Source organism: Talpa occidentalis, unplaced genomic scaffold (genome assembly GCF_014898055.3).
Source record: "Talpa occidentalis isolate TD23 unplaced genomic scaffold, MPIMG_talOcc4v2.1, whole genome shotgun sequence".
NCBI classification, from domain to species: Eukaryota; Metazoa; Chordata; class Mammalia; order Eulipotyphla; family Talpidae; genus Talpa; species Talpa occidentalis.
Window position 1 is genome coordinate 39,963,862 of NW_026555331.1, and position 18,025 is coordinate 39,981,886.

General features: G+C 33.6%; 1 protein-coding gene across 2 annotated transcripts in view; it reads left to right on the forward strand.

Moving 5' to 3' along the window:
* Nucleotides 1-18,025, forward strand: part of MMP16 (matrix metallopeptidase 16) — a 245,100-nt gene that overhangs the window by 174,839 nt on the left and 52,236 nt on the right. For both annotated transcript variants that reach the window (XM_054692118.1, XM_054692119.1), the window contains one exon: nucleotides 595-806. In XM_054692118.1, coding sequence (XP_054548093.1) covers nucleotides 595-806 — 212 coding nt within the window. The remainder of the gene's footprint in view (nucleotides 1-594; nucleotides 807-18,025) is intronic.

The following is an 18,025-nucleotide window of genomic DNA, read 5'->3' on the forward strand; positions in this document are numbered from 1 at the left end:
ACTAGTGGTGTTTTAATCAATAGGTGTTTTAGATTCAGTATTCAAATGAAACCCTCTACTAGCAATTTGTCAAAACCTTTCATTAAAAGAAAATAGTGAATGTCAGGCAAAGCCTATAAAATATAGCTGCAGACATAGGGTAGAATAAACTAAGATTTTGTTTATGTTTATCTTTTAGAAATATTTGCATAGAGTCATTGTCTGTCAAAATCTAGGATTAACTTTAGAGTTTACATGCACAATTCTAATACTCATTTTCATTATTATTTATATACACCTACTTCCATAAAAGATTTGAAAACAGCTTTTCCACTAAGGGCTGTGTCAAACTTATAAAAAATATCATTAAAAATTAACAAAGAAAACCTAGTTACTTGAACCCAGAGTTTAGCAGGATAAGGACAGTTTCTGATAGACTTGGCAATGGTTTGTTAGGTAAAATGGTTTGTTTTTTTCAAAAAATATATGATCCTAAAGAACTTTTAGTTCCCTTCATCTGTGCCCTCTACTGCTGTGTGGTTGTCTGCTGTAGCATATTTCTCAGCACTAGTCCAATTTTAAGTGAGCCAAGTGCTGTCCTCATATTTTCAAAAGGTCCACCTGACAAGATTCCTCCACCCACGAGACCTTTACCGACAGTGCCCCCACACCGCTCCATTCCTCCGGCTGACCCAAGGAAGAACGACAGGCCCAAACCTCCCCGGCCACCGACTGGCAGACCTTCCTATCCTGGAGCCAAACCCAACATCTGTGATGGGAATTTTAACACTCTAGCTATTCTTCGCCGTGAGATGTTTGTTTTCAAGGTAGGAGGCTGTGAATTTTTTTTTTTTTTTTTAACGGTAGATCAAGTGTCTACACTGTCGCTTTAGAAAACAAGTTCTCATTCATTCTAACACTACCTTCCCAGACCTCTCACAGTTAGAAGGTTCAAAAAAAGCATCTTAAAAAATAAACGCACGAATGGGCTTAAACGTCTAGCAAAGATTGCTGTAACATTCTATTTGGGGAATGCATTTATGTCAGCATAAGCTAAAATGCCTAGAAATGTGAGGGTAAGAAAATGCTGCATGTTATGAACAGATAAAAAAGCACAATTTAAATCATGAATGGGAACTAATAGGGATGATTTGCTTGGGAGCTTAGCCACTTCCAGGCGCACTGCAGCTATTCTATCTTTGGTTTGCATATCTTTATGAGATCCCTACAGTTTCATTTGACAATTAACACATTGTTTTTTAGGACGAGTATTGATCATTTAGTTTGGGGTCTACCTGTTGCCATTTGAGTTAAATCTCTATGAGACCATCATATTTCAATTTCACATATAGATATTGTTTTCATTAGGCTTTTATATCTACTAATTTATATTATTTTTATAAAGGTTACAAGCTAAAATTAATTTTACATTTGCTAAATGTGCCTTTTGATCCTAATGGGTTCTCAGATGATAACACTAATAGTGTACCAATGCTAACTGCATCGTATTGAAAAGTGAATATAGTATAATAATGAAATGATTTTCTTTCTCATACTGTAAACTGATCTTAAAAATTAATGGCATTAGAGTATCATGAAAGCTATATTTACCAGTACCATCCATTTAAAAAAAAAAAAGTACTCTCATTTTGGGTAGACACTGATCAATAAATAATGAAATATCATCCTACTTATATAGAATTTCCTATCTACCAGAGGCTATACTTTAAAAATATAGATTTCTTATATATTTTTTCTAGACAAAGTACTCAATTTATATATTGGAAAATAAGATTTGGATTTGATATAATATACACAAGAGCATAATACTTTCCAAGAAAAATCGATGTTTTTATTCAAACACATGAATATATTTTTGACTTCATAAATATTGTTCAGTGCTTTATTATCTTCCATTTGACTTAGATTAATAAATTGAGACTCAAGCAGTGAAAAATACTTATGTATGTGTGTGTGTGTGTGTGTGTGTGTGTGTATAGGTATACCTATACATATATACATATAACTCTATATATGAAATAATAAATATATTATTACTCATTGTATGTTCATTGTGGCTAAGCTCACAGCAGCTATTGAAATAAAAACAAAATATAATCATTTGCTTATTCTGCAAGATACCAGATGACAACTGAAGGATTTGTTTCACCATTTTGCCTGAATTTCAACATCCCAGTTTTATGTCTCACTATCATAGGGATATCACCGAAAATGTCAACCTATCTAGGAATATGCAATTTGATGTGAAATTGACTCAGGGTACAGTCTTTTATTTTTCCTGTTTATCTAAGTAGAGTACTTATCTCATTTGAGACCTATGATAATTTTCTACCTAGTGATAATTTTCATCAACTTTTTGCTCTCCACATTGTGGGAATTAGTGAATTCTATTCATTGATAAAATGACATCCTGTGATCACTGATTCCTAGAATCAGGAATAGATTAAATAAAAAGTATATACGCCAAATTTAAGTAAAATAAAATAGCTACTGTTTTCAATATCAAAGTATTTTTAAATAAGAAGAATTAGTAAAGCCTGCTTTTCTAAACTCTTATGTTACCTTGGATCCTTTAATCAAAACTCTCTATAGGGCCTCCCCGGTGGCGCAGCGGTTGAGCGCTGGGTTGAAAGCTGCCCGCAGCCTCTGCAGCGCCGGTTCGATCCCCGGCTGCTCCCCGGCCACTGGAGAAGGGTCCCACATGGCACGCAGACCTCTCCTGCCGCCCGCTGCTCCCCTCAGCAGTGTACTTCGGTCCTTCTCTCTGTTCTGTTCCCCACTCTGGCTCTGGTGAATTCTCTCACCCTCCCGCGCTTCTGACTGTACCCAGTGCTTGTATAAATAAATAAATAAATCTTTAAAAAAAAAAAACTCTCTACAGGCCAGAGCTCCTAAACTCTAAATTTAAATTCTTTTGTTCACTTTCTAAGAATGATTTCTGTTGAAGACATCTTCTGACATCTTCTACCTCATTCTTTTAAATGTCCACTTACCTAGTAGATTTTGAGTCATGTACCTTCATAATTTTCATACTCCTCTCTTCTCTATAATGTTATATAAGCCCAGGATAGTTTACTAGGCATCAGGTATGTATGAGTAGAGGGTAGCACCTCTGTCTTTATTTTTTTTTAAGATTTTTTTTTTAAAGATTTTTATTTATTTATTTATTTATACAAGCAGTGGGTACAGTCAGAAGCATGGGAGGGTGAGAGAATTCACCAGCGCCAAAGCGGGGAACAGAACAGGCAGACTGAGGAAATACACTGCTGAGGGGAGCAGCAGGCGCAGCAGGAGAGGTCTGCGTGCCATGTGGGACCCTCGCTGGCGGCCCGGGATTGAACTGGCGCTGCAGAGGCTACAGGCAGCTTCGCAGCCCAGCGCTCAACCGCTGCACCAACGGGGAGGCCCAGCACCTCTGTCTTTAAAGAGCTCATACTCCAGAGGAGAAGACAAGCAGGAACCTAAGTTCTTTTAACACACAAGAGTAAAAGCTACAAAATGGACATGAAGAGAAAATACTGCAGTGTGTCTCAATACGTCATGAAAATTTCACTGAGAAAGAGCTTATGCTGAATTCTGAGAGAGGAATTTGCTAGGTACATTAATGAAATTATTATTTGGTGTACCAGAAAATAGGTGCAGTGAGGGATAGAAAATAGACCTGTTAACTTTTGTTAGTTTTAGTATCTGGCAATTTTTGCGAGCCTTTGCTTATCCAAACTTCACTTGTCAACATCTTTCACATGTCTTGTTCAACCGCAAATCTCTCTCTCTCTTTTTAAAAAGATTTATTTCTTCATGCATTCAAGAACTGGAGAGTAGGCCAGAGGTGTGGGGGGCAGTTCACCAGAGACAGAGTGGGGAACAGAACAGGCAGACTGACTGAAATACACTGCTGAGGAGAACAGCGGGAGAGACAGGAGAGGTCTGCTGCGCCATGTGGGTCAGCTCCCTGGTTGGGGATCGAACTTGTGCTGCAGTCACTGCGGACTGCTTCACTGTGCTGATGCTTAACCCCTTGCACCACCAGGGAGGCGCCCCCCAATCTCTTTCTAGTCATTTTTATATTCAGTTTCTGCATCCAATTGGCAGAAACTACTCCTAGAGTACAGGAGGAGCAGCATTTTCACAGGGAGAAGAAACAGAAACCTTTGGGGAGGGTAGGGAAAATTGTAATTTTATATATGCCAAACTGCTAGAAATCAACCTAGAATTGGGAAGCAAAACACCCTACATCATTGCCAGTGGGGAACTTCTTGATATAAAGACTTGTTAATAGCCAAATGCAACTTTTTTTTTTTCCCCCATGAAAATCACTCCAGGTGCCGGATACGTTTTTCTCCCTATTCCTAACTTCAGGAGAATAGTCCTGAAGACTAGTTATTACCACATTCTTTTACATGTCACAAAATACTGTATACTGAAAAATAATTCTGCTTTCCTTCTCATCATAATGTAACAGTGTTTTTATGCAGCAGATCAAAAGAACTTTGAGAGTGTTCATTTGAAAAATCAGATCTTGCTATAGTCTTGCTTAGTCACAATGGAAACATCACGTGATACATATAGCTGAGAATTTTCAGGGAACATTCTTAAAAAATCATCTTCTCTAAACTTAGAACAAAATTGCTTTTGTTATTGCTTTATTTTTCCCCAGTTCCTTGGCATTTTGTTTTATTTTCATTTCCTTGCTTTAGGTGTCGTATATTCCCCCAAAATTATGAAACTGCATGGAAGCCTTAACTTTCTCATGCAGGAGAACAAAATATCATTTCAATATAACAGGCTCACAGCTCTATGTAAAGAAATCATTTTATTATTCACCACAATATCCCCTCCCCAGGTCAGACCAACATAAAAATTATTTGGCTGCTTTTCTTTTTCAAATTATTATCTGTTCACTTATCACAAAACTGTTTTGTGATCATTTTCATTTATTACTACCTATTTAATTCTACTGAGGAATCATAATTCCCATTATTTCCATAGAAACAGATTTCTCCTTATTCTGCCCTTGGTAACACTAGCTATGCATCAATTGAAAATATCTCTCATTAACTGAACATACTTCTAAGTATAGGCTATAGCCCAATTTCATGTGGCAAGAGAGTGGTTTTTTTTTAATAAAAGTAGAAATTTTACACAAGAGTAGGTGAAAGAAGAATAGAGATATTTACTGAAAATGATACTTTGCAGGTATAGGATTTTTGCCCTCAATTATGTTTCCATAATACTGATTTGTGACTAAGCTCAAATCAGTTGGTCAAAAGTTGAACTTTTTGTCTCCTATTAATTACCTTAATTATCTCTTAGTGTTTAATGTCAATTTATTGCTTATTCTATGCTAAACATCTACACATATTTAGGCCAAGATTTGCCCCTTTCATTCATTTTATTTTTAAAATTTTCTTCCTTTGTGCATGTTACTCTTTTAACTCTAGTATCCATGAAATCTGAAAGTGCTCCTTTCTCACAGTGCTTTATCAACTTATGATACACACATACAGAATGCTTGTTCAATTTTCCAAGTGCATATTGAAGCTTTTCTGTATCTATGACACTGAACTTTTAGAATTAAAAGAAGTTAAAGATGTGTTTTTCCTTGAAATGCTTACATTTTATCAAGGAAAGGGGAGTATATAATTATCAATCAAAAATTCCTTTAAGTTGAACTCAACAAGGCAAAAAGAGCATGGCTCTTTTACATATGAGATATATTGGATTGAGCAGAAGGTAATAAAGTAATAGAAGCAGCCGTGGGTCCAGCTGGTGAATTCCTAATAAACATTGTAGTTCAAGATAAAGAGGAAAAAAGAAGGTTAAAAATCACCAAGTTATTGCTATTGGTCAGCTTTGAAAGTTCTAAGAGGCCTATATTCTCAGAGAAGTGAATGAAGTGAGAACCAGATACCAAACTTAACATAAAGTCAAGTTTGTTGACTCTGCCTTCTAAATACGGTAACAATTCAATCACTTCTATTCCAATGATACAAATATTGTTCAAGGTGTCATCACATCTTACTTTCACATTGTAATATCCTCAGAATTGTTTCTTTTTGTTTCTCCCTTTGTCATATCCCTCCAATGTTTTGTCAATTTTGAATACAGGATGATCCTGTAAAACCATGTATCAGATGATATCACTGCTTTGCGGAAAAAAAGTATTCAGTGTCTAACTCAGAGTAAAAGTCCAAGGTTTTTATCAGGCAATCCCACTTCTGGGCATATACCCAAAGGAAATAAAATCATTATCTCAAAGAATTATCTGTACTCCCATATTCAAAACAAAATCATTCATTGTAGCCAAGATATGAAAACAAAATGAAGAAAAAGTGATATATAGATGATAGATGATTATGAATGTTATTCTATGGCATATAATGAAATAATATAAATATTTTTATAAATGGAATATTATTCAGTCTTTAAAAAAAAGGAAATTTTGTCATTTGTGACAACATTGATGAACCTGGAGAATATTATGCTGAGTTAAATAAGTCAGATACAAGAAGGCAATAGTTGCGTGATCACATATGTAGAATCTAAAGAAGTCGAATGCATAATAAGAGAGTAGTGGTATTTACCAGAGACTGCACTGTAGCCAATGGGAAGATGTTGGTCTAAGGATAAAACTTTCTGTTATAAGATGAATAAATCATGGAGATCTAATATCCAACATGTTGCCCTTAGATAATGTATCATATGCTTGAAATTTGCTAAGGGAGTAGAACTCAAGTATTCTCACTGCATACACCAAAATGTAAGAGGTGATGTATATGTTTATTAGCCTGAATGTAGTAATCATTTCCAGTGTATACTTACATCAAATCATCATGTTATATTAAACATACACACATTTTGTCAATTATACCAACCACAATATAACTGGAGAGGTAAAAAAAGCAATGTTTTTTCAGTTGCTCACAAGATTGTATGATCAGCTTATTTTACTTGTTTCTCTGATCTCACTGCTCTCTCTGTTCACTTTTATTCACACAATTCCAGCCATACATCTGCCTGCTGCTCCTGAAACTTGCCAAATACTCCTGACTTTGTAGGTCTTTCCTTGTCAGGTACCAAATTTTTGCTTCTCTTTGTGGTATCTACAGCTGTGCCTTCAGCAGTTGGTGGCTGTCTCCAATCTCTCTTCCAATTCAGACTGTTTGGTGTTTAATGGGGCTAGATATGTGAAAGGGAACAATAATGGTAGAAGTTCAGAAAAGTTCATTGTATACTATATACTTTGTACCATTTTTGTGACCCCTAAAGATTTTTGTTTCCTGTAATAGGAATTTTCTCCCAGTACTCCACCTAATTCTGTCACTCATTCCATAGTTGTGTGTCCTTATTGATACCAGTATAAGATAATGCTTGAACTCTTTAGACAGTAGAGGTAGGTTTGGAGTCAGATCCCCTTTGCATCAGCACCAGGCAAGAACTATAGCTACTCCTCTATTCAGTGCTGGATTGCACAGTGCCCTAAAAATAGGGGGCAATAAATATTGGTCAAATATTTCTGATTTTACTTTCATCATCTGAATGATGGCTAGTAAATTCCATCATAGGTATGTAAAATAAGCTCAGAAAATGTTAACTATTATGTAACAAGTCAAATTTGGCATTATTAGTTACTCATATATGTTAGTTCAAAATCCCTTGCTATTTGAATTTATTTCTAGCAAAATAAAGTTGACAGAAAATGGCTCTAATTCTTACGATATAAAGGAAAGAAATGTAATGGTTTTTTGTCATTCACATCACCTTACTTAATGAAATGATTAAAGACAAAAAAAGAGAAATTAGCACAGGGCAATCTAAAATTACTCCACATCACAGTTCAATCCTATACTGCTAGGAAGTGTTTCCTGATATTACTAATGGTGTGTTGCAATTGAGGCTAGCTGCACATAAGACCCAGGGGAAAAGCAATTCAGAAATTAATTAAAATACCCTTGCAGAACAAAATCAGTCTTTCAAATATTTTAGAGAGATATTTTAGGAAGCAACTGGAATTATGGATAAAACGCCATTATTAATTGCTTTTAAAAGATTTGTATTCAATTAAGCATTAAGATTTACTCCTTAAAACTTTTAAATTCTTTTGCTGTCATTTTCAGGCTCCTTAGATCACTGGTGCAAACATACAAGAATTCAGTAGAGAAAATTCTCAGTAACCAGAGTTTCTAATTTCTTTTGTAGATACTTTAATTTAGGATGACTTTAAACATTATAAGCATATATTTTGGGTATATTTTTTGGATTCATAGAACTATTTTTTATTGTGTTACCATTGGTTTACAACACTATATATGATTTAGGGGAATAAGCTCACACCACTTCCACTACCAAAGCAGCCACAGTCTTTTCCTTGTGCCATTGGCTTCCCTTCCTCTTTTGTTCCCTCCCCTACTCTCCTCAATTCAGCAGTCATATTTCTAGGGTTTCTTTTGTTTTAGTTTTGTCAGTCCTGTTTTTTGTTTTTGTATATTTGTCTTTCTCCTTCTGACTTACATCACTTAGCACAATCCCCTTCCAGTTCCGTTCATATCATCCAAATGGCAAGAACTCCACTTTTTTTCCCCAAGGATTTATTTATTTATACATACAAGAGCTGGGGTGGGTGACAGGATTCACCAGAGACAGAGTGGAGAACAGAACAGGCAGATTTGACTGAAATACACTGCTGCGGGGAGCAGCGGGCAAGTCAGGAGAGGTCTGCTGGCACATGTGGGTCTCCTCCCTGGCCAGTGGGGGATTGAACTCGTGCTGCGGGCAGCTTCATAGGTTGTGTCTTAACCCTTGCCCCACCAGGGAGGCCCTCCACTTTTTTTTTTAATAGCTGAGTAGTATCCCATTGTGTGTGTATACCACATCTTAATCACTTCTCTGTTCCTGGCCACTTAGGATGTTTCCATAACTTGACTGAAATGCTGCAATAAACATGAGTACAAATGTTTCTTCACATTAGTGTTTTTATACTCTTCAGGTAGATACTTAGTGGAATTGCTGGGTCAAATGGTTTTAGTAATATAAAACAAGACATTTCATATATGCTTAAAGCACACATTTTAGAGCTTACAATATAATTTTTCTTGATAATACATCTAATTTTACATAAATATATAATATAAAGAGATATTCTATACAGTCATGCAAATGTTTTATGAAATATATTGTGAACTAATTTTAAATATTATTCCACAGCAATATAAATCTCACTATTCTAATGTCATTGATAATCCAAATCTTTTCATTGTCAAAATATATTTTTTCCTGTACCACATTTTTCACGATCTGTGTTTTTATGTGGGATTTTTATAGAAAGTGCTAATATTCATGGTTCAGAGCATTTTTATATTAATTTGACACTAATAAAACAAAACTTACCTTGAGATTTTTATTATACTTTAGAAGTAGTTATTTTCTTAGAAATTTCAAAAATAGCGTTTTCCTCACCTTTCTCTTCATATTTGGCATTTGTTTTAAGATTTATTTATTTATGCATATAAGAACTGGGGTACAGGCCAGAGTGTGGGAGGTGTGGGGATTCACCAGAGACAGAGTGGGGAACAGAACAGGCAGATCTACTGAAACGCACTGCTGAGGGGGGCTTCCGGGGAGACAGGAGAGGTCTGCTGTGCCTTGTGGGTTAGCTCCCTTGGCCATGGATCGAACTCATGCTGCAGTGGCTGCAGATAGCTTCATAGTGCTGCTACTTAACCCTTTGCATCACCTGGGAGGCCCCATATTTGGCATTTTTGACTGCCACTTTTGATCCCTTCTATTTCTGAAAACAAAAATGAGACTTAATTCTTTCCATTCCTTTTTTAACTTTCAGATAATAGTATTGTTGTTATCATTTTTTTTTAAATTATGTCATGTTATTTAAACATGAAGATAGGTCTTTAAACTTTCTTACCAGAACCTATTTATTTTATTTTTTTCAAGATGGTCTTATATGTATAATATTTTTAATAAAATGGAGGCTATAATTATTTGCTTAATATTATATGACTATGTACTTGAGTATAATTTCCTTGGTATAAATAAGCAAGTCATAGCATCAACTTTAACTAATAATACCTGGCCCTTTGACACATTCAATTAATATTTATTAAATTAACAATGTTTTTACTTCTAACAATGTCATCTTTACGTTTAACCCGCATCAGGGATGTTCTTGAATTTCGTTCATTCTTCTACTCCTAAGGCCTAGAAAAGTACATGCTAGTACCATTCCATAAATTCTTTTTAACTTAATGGGTTGAATGCAGGATCCTTAAACAAGAACAGCAACAACATGTACAGCATTAATGATGGGACTTGAAAAGATAAATAAATGGAGAGATTTACCATGTATCTAGATAGAAAAACTTGGTATTGGGAAAAAAAAAAAATTCCCCTATGTTATTCTACAAAGTACAAAGTATTCCAGTCATTATTTTAAAGTGATTGGTATGGGAGAGACCCCATGCTTCAAGATTCTATCTTACATGTTAAAGGGATAGTAATTGACATAATGTCTTAGACCAAACTTTAAATCCCAGGTCTATCAATCACCACTCTGCAGTATACAATGATTGATTTTGTAGTCCTCAGTAAATCAGGATGGGTGCTTCACATGCAGTTGTTAGTTCCACATTCTGTTAAAAAAAAAAAAAAAAAAAAAAGGAAAGGTAAATTAGAAAGCTGTAGCAACCATACCAGGAAAAAAAAGACAATACTTATTTAACATTCTTCCCATGGTTAGAGCATATTATGTGGCTACTCTTAGATACAAAGTTTCCTGGGTAAGCAAGTATTTTAAATTGTGCAAATTACTTTTTCAAATAATACCAAGAATTTATTAGCAGGAAAAGAGGAACTAGATATTGAATAGGTGGTTACTCATTTCTGCAACACTTTCCAGATAATATTTTTACAAATCTCTGTTTTATACATATCACTTTTGCTATTTCTGTACTCTAAATGTACTAAATGTACTCTGACTATTTGCTTTAATAGACTCTTTGACTGATATTCTATTTAAATCTTCATACTTCATCTAGAATTTACTTTGGTATAAGGTGTGAAATGGAATATTTTTCTCTAAATTATTAACCTAGTTTATTTCAATTCCTTTTATTGAATAAGTGCCATATTCACATATTTTGAAATAATACAGATAACACGTACTGAGTATCTAACATGTACCAGACATTTTTCTATGTGCTTTGAATGGATTATCATATTTATTTCTCTCATCATATGAGAAAGGAAAGAATAAAAAGATTTGTTATTTTCCATATGCGAATCTCCAAACCTGGGCAGCTTGCCTCTGAATTTCTTGTGTTTAAGGTTTTTTTCCTGATTATATTTTCTTCTTACTCGGCAAGTATAATTATATTTTTTTGTTGCATTCATGTGAATGCGATCCTTACTGATATAAAAATAGAGTGGAAGAAAAGATCTCAACATAATAGCAACACAAAATATAATATTGGGATAAGCTTAAAAAGAAATATAAAAAACTTCTATGAATAAAAAAACTTTATTGTAGAGCCAAACTAAATTTGAATAAATAGAATGCTAGATCCTATTTTTTATCAACGGATTCAGTTTTATAAAAATATCACTTCTATATTCATCCTTAAATTCAATTTTAATCCAATACGCAGGAGAAAATTGATCATGAAATAAACACTGTCTATTAATAACTTTAAATACAAGTTTAAGGGTAAAAGTAAAGAAATAATAGAAAGAATGGCTTTTTTTAATGAAACAACTTGGTATTATAAAAAATTACTTCCCTCTAAATTATTATACAAATTAAAATAATTTTAATTAAAATCCTAAGAAAAGACATGAATTAATGGAGACATATTCTTGCACAAGAAGACTTGATAAAATTAAATGACTATGTTAACAAAGAATCAATAAAAAGCTCTTTAGTTTTTACATAGGTAACATAAAAATTTTGTGGAAAAATATAAACATAAAATAATAGTTCAGACTATTGTATTTTAAGATTTGTTATTAAGCACATTTACTTAAAACAGGTTAATAGTAAAAAATGACTAGACAGAACAGAATGGAATAAAGTCAGGAAAAAGTTAACACATGAAGACAGCTAAATAAATCCTAAGGTGAATCAATTATTAAATATAAAAATATTAAGCCATATAAGTTCTAAAAGAAAAAGAAAGCATGCACACAAATATAACATTTATCTTTAATAAGTATGGCTTATTTTAAGACTATATCTGGGTTATTGTCCTTCTGTCCAGTATACTATTGCTGGCTCTGATTGGTGCAGTGTGACTGATCTCCAGATTTTAAACCATTCACTTTAAAAGCAAAAATAGTTATAAGAATTTGAAAAAGATTTTAGAAGAAATATTCTCCTTCACTCTTCCCCAGGAATGAAATAAAGTGACAGAGGGATATAGAGTTTTCTATAGAGCTTATCTTCTTGACACATGATGTTATATAATTTTATTTCCATCACTGTGCTTTTTATGCTACTAGAAAGTTTCAGAGAATTATATTGTGACTATTTTACAAACATGACTATTAAAAAAACATATACAGTATCAATTGAAAAGAATTATTTTGTTTCAACTGCAGCATTAGTAAATGTTTTATAATAAAACCACAACTATATTGTTTCTACAGTAATAACCCCATGCTTGGTAATACAACTTGAAAGTAGTGATGTAAATCTAAAGTGAACAGTGGTTTTCATTGCAGCTTTCTTAGGAGTAGGAAAAAATTTTACAAGCAACCAAAATGATCCAGTAATATGATAGTAGTATAGCAAAATATCACATGATCTCAGCAGAATTGAATGAAATCATCTGAAAGGTAATTATGGAAAAGTATGATACAATGAGATATGATTATAATCCATACATGTTAACATAGTAAAATATAACATTTTATGTATCATGAATTTCATTATTTGAAATACATATATTGACTGCATAGAAATTACACAGAAATAAAGTTAGAAAAATCTTAGCATGATAGAATTATGAGTAGATTTTTAAAAATTGTACTATTGCAATAATATTTTGTATACATTTAATAGCTGAAAATATAGTGACGCAAATAAGCTTGATAACAGTTGAAGGTTTTACTCTATTATGTCATGGCGAAGTCATTGTTTTCCAAAAAATATAGGTAGGCAAAAGCATGAAGTATTCATAGGAATTTTCTTTTACACTGTGACTAAGAAAATGGCTCTTTTCAAAATTATAGTGACAAGTTTCAATTATATAATTTAACCTAACTAACAAAGATGTGCAGTTAGATGATGATCTTTGCCTTTTTGCATTAATGGCATAGGAATAGCCTTCAGTGAATCTAACTAAATATTTTGTTTATCTACAGTTTTACATGTCATAGCCACCACGGTGAGAATTTATTAACTTTACTATAGAAATATTTTAAAATCATGCAGAGTAACAAGATACTTAACAATCCAGAGAGTATTGTTAATTTAAGCAATGTCAGGACTATCATACAGCAAAATTTGTCAGCTTAACAAGCACTGATAGATTGTGAATTCTGTAAGGTACTTTGGACAGAGACTGCACATAGCAAGTGCTCTAGTAATTTCAGCAACTGCAATCATTGCTTCAAAAGTTGATGATGATGTTGCTGTTAATACTCTTACAGTTAGTGTTGCGAAAAGCACAATGATTGACCTTAAGAAGATTGCAAAGGAGTCTGTAACAATGTCTTGCTCTTCAGGTCATAGTAACTGCTGTTCTCTTTCATTCATTCGCTTTTATTCTTTAATTCAATAGAGTTTTTTTATTATTAAGTAATAGCTAGACATTGGAACTAAAATAATGACGAGATAACTGCCTGTTCTTCCCTTAAGGAGATAATAGTCTAGTAGAGGAGATATTAGTAAGTAGGTCATAACAATGCATTGTGATGTGCTGTGAATAGTCTGTATAGACAAATGCATGAGGTATAATGGGAGTACATAGGAGGGCCACATAAACTGGGAAGTATGTCTTGTGGGGAATCTACAGCTAAGTACAATTAGCCAAGTTTGAAGGGTTATGGTATAGTTGAAAGCTATTGAAGTTTCCTATAGGAAAAAACAAAAAACAGAGAAATTGAGAAATGAAGCTGGAGAAACACACGTGGGACTACTTCATAAAGGATCTTATATGCCATGTCAAGAACTTGACTTTTTATTCTCCTCACTAGGTTGGTAAACTTGCCAACAGAATTGACAAAGAAGCACTAGGTTAAAACACAGTGAATTGAAAAATATTGAGCGCATATTTATTCCTGAAAGTGGTAAGAAGATAGCCCCCCAGCCTAAAAGCTAGAATTTAAGACAAACAGTAAAGCAGGGATTTGAGGATCATGTTGAAATTACAACTCTAAAAATTGCAGCATTAGGAATGAATAGTGTCCAGGAATGAATTTTTTTTAAAAAAAAAAAAAAAAGGGACCTGCCTTTATGTACATCACAAAAAGCTGAAATTGGGAAAGGAATCAGAGAGAGCTAGATAACAAGATGTCCTACCTGGAATTGGATAAGAAGTACCAGGTCTTTCATGTGTCAGAATATTGAGATTTATGTAAAAGAAAGTCACAATGTTTCCTTTTCTCTTTACAAAAATCACTTACGGAAAGCTTCTTCAAGAGAACCATGAATTATATTCTTAATCCATCCTATCAAAGGACAGAAAGAATTTTTACGAGAATTCAGTGTGGCTCTCATTAAACCATTGCTTTTTGTATCTCACCTAAAATGGTTGCCTAGTCTTTGCATTCATCAGGCTGCATTACTTTACTTATAAAGTGCAGTTATTTGTAGCAGTTGCTGGTCAGAACATTAAGCTAACAAAGACTGTTTATATCCTTGAGCTGAAGCTCAAAGGAGCTGATGTAAGTGCTGGCCATTCATGGGCCACTGGCACATAAACCTCCTTGTTCATAATCCTGAAGTCCCTTGGAATTGAGACAACATTTTCCAAGTTGTTGACTGCATTTTCAGTTACTATCAGGAAGAGAAATATTGACTTTTTTTTCAAGTATTATAAATTTGTTAAAATATTTTGATTGTGTCTACAACCTAGTTTCCCTATTGCTCACATAAAGAATTAAATGGAGGCTCAAAAGTTATAATTTAAAAAGTAAATAAATTATGTGATTAGAATTCTGAAGGCTACTGAAAAATTGTACAATATTTTAGGTATACATTGGGACAATTGCCCTACTCCTTGCTTGGCTATATGGTGTATGTGTGTGTGTGTGTATTATTTATACATATATGTATATTGTCTATATACATATATAGACACATATATGTAATAATACATATATATAATATATATTATATTATATATAATATATAATATATATGTAATATACTATATATTTATACATATATAGTATATTGTGTGTATATGTGTGTATAGACATACATATATACACATACATATATATGAAGTTTCCCCCCTTGTGATACGGGAAATACTTATGGGAAGTGATTATTTATATATAGTAATACTCATTTATTTATATCGAGTCCCTATTGTATTTAACAAAGTATATTAGGTTATGTTAAAAATGAAAACGCCCTGACTTTGAACACCCGTATACCTGGACCCACCACTGAATCTGAGTTTTCTTCTTCTATTAGATGGAAATCTTAGTAACTGCCTCAGTGCAGCCTTTGAAGAGCTTTCAGTCCAGTGTTGGAAACAGAAATCCATCACCTAATTAAAAGAGAAGTAAAATTAAACCTATAGTAAGTGCAAGGAAAGGAAGGGGTATGGTATAATAAAAATATATAGGTAGTTGTTTTTGTTTTTAAAAATTAATAAGATCAGGGAAGACTTCTGTGAGAAAGAGAAGTCTGAACTAAGAATGAGGTACCCCTTGTTCTTTGAAGAAAAGCAATATATTCTGTTGAAAGAAATCTAGACTAAAAGTTAAGAGACACACCTTTAAGTAACAGAATGTGGTTAATTTGGTAAGAGTTTCAGGTTTCAAACTATAAATTTCTCAAATATCAAATGAGGCAAATAATAATAGCTGTGTAACCCATCTCACAAGGAGGAAAAATAAGTGAAATGCATTAGAACGTTCAAAAGAGTCACACTAATGTAGCACATTATCATTGGCATAGATTTTAGAATGAAATTTTTTTAATATATGATACCAATATGTCAAGCATTAATATTGGATGCTTTGAGTGTCTTAAGAACCAGAAGTTCCCAGAAAGTACATTTGCTAAATTAATACCAGAATCCACATGAAACGTGAAAAACATGGGAAATTTAAATCAAGTTTGGGAAACAAAATTTTAATTAAATACTTCCCATCTTCCTCATTCTCTTTGACTTCCATTTCTGTTTTCCATCTAAATAAATTAACTCATTTCTTTTCAGAATATTTTTATAAAGATTGACCATTGTGGACTATACCAAAAGTTAGATTTTTCTGAAAATAATTCAGTATGGCTATATCCCTTGTTTCAAAATGTCTTTAGAAATGGATATTATAATAACATGGATATGTATTTTGCTATAGAGTGGTTATTAAGGTAAATAATTCATTATTACAAATCCACATGTGTATTATTCATAGAATGAGAGCAAAATAATGATCCTATAATTCTATTAATATATAAAAATTTACATGGTTAGCCTCACAAATTTGACTAGGCCATTATTTTTGTTTCCATTTTTATATTTGTAGGTTAATTTTCATAATATTATACTTGAATTTGCTTTTACATACGTCGTACTAGACCTGGGTCATGGTGATGCAGGACATGAAATTTGCTTTCTGTTTTGTTTTCCTTTTTCTTAAAAGTCAGTGAATGTTAGATATTCCCAAGTAAGTATTTGCTTGATTTTGGCTGCATGTTTTAAAATCTATAATTACATTCTTGACTCTTGAAATAAATAAGTGCAGTTTTGAAGAAATGGTCTAAAATAAAAGGAGGTCTGGCCTTTATCCTTGGCTTTGTAGAGGTAGTCTGTGTTATATCTGATCAGTGTCTTTTTTAAGGATGGAGCCGACTACATCAGAAAAATTAGTCATGTGATTAAGGGTGGGGTCTTTAGGATTATGTTTACACTTTGAACTAGATACTGAATGTAAACAGCCTCCAAAATGAAACTGTAATAAAAGCTCTGGACAATGAAGTTCAGGTCCACTTATCTGACACCAGGAAGGAATTCATACTAAAGACAGTGGAAACTTTTCACATGCTTCTTTAGAATCTCTTGCTTTTGCTGATATTTATCTATAATCTTTCCCCACAATAAGCATAATAGTTTTCTGTGAGTTCTTTGAGTCATTTGAATGGTTTGGGGAATCTTGTGTTACATGTCAGAAGTTGGGGTCATCTTGTGTTCCTTTAACTCTTTCATTGGACCATACTTTCTTGCAGTTGGTGTCAGAAGTCTTGAGCAGACTTAGCAATCTTACCTTCACAATTTGACTAACTTCAGAAATTTGACAATTTTCAAATTCCCTAAATTTCTTTCTTTTTTTAAGATTTATTTATTTATTTATGCAAGCACTAGGTACAGTCAGAAGCATGGGAAGGTGAGAGAATTCACCAGAGTCAGAGTGGGGTGAAAAACAGGCAGACTGACAAAGTACACTGCTGAGGGGAGCAGCAGGCGTGGCAGGAGAGATCTGCGCGCCATGTGGGACCCTCACCAGCGGCTGGGGATCGAACCGGCGCTGCAGAGGCTGCGGGCAGCAGCCCAGCGCTCAACTGCTGCACCAGCGAGGAGGCCCAAATTCCCTAAATTTCTAAAGAATTTTTTTTGAAAAATTTAATAGCTTGTTATATATCATATTTTCTGTTAGTTTTGCATCCTTGAATATGAAATAGTGTTGTGCTTCTTTAAATAATTTTTAGATGTCTTTATAATTCATTCTTCCTTTCAGATAGGAGGAATTCGCTGATCCTATGTCCCATGCCCCAGTCTTTCTCTGTGCCCTTAGAAGGAATGGAATGTTAAAGTAGCTCAAGTCATACATAAAAAAGGTC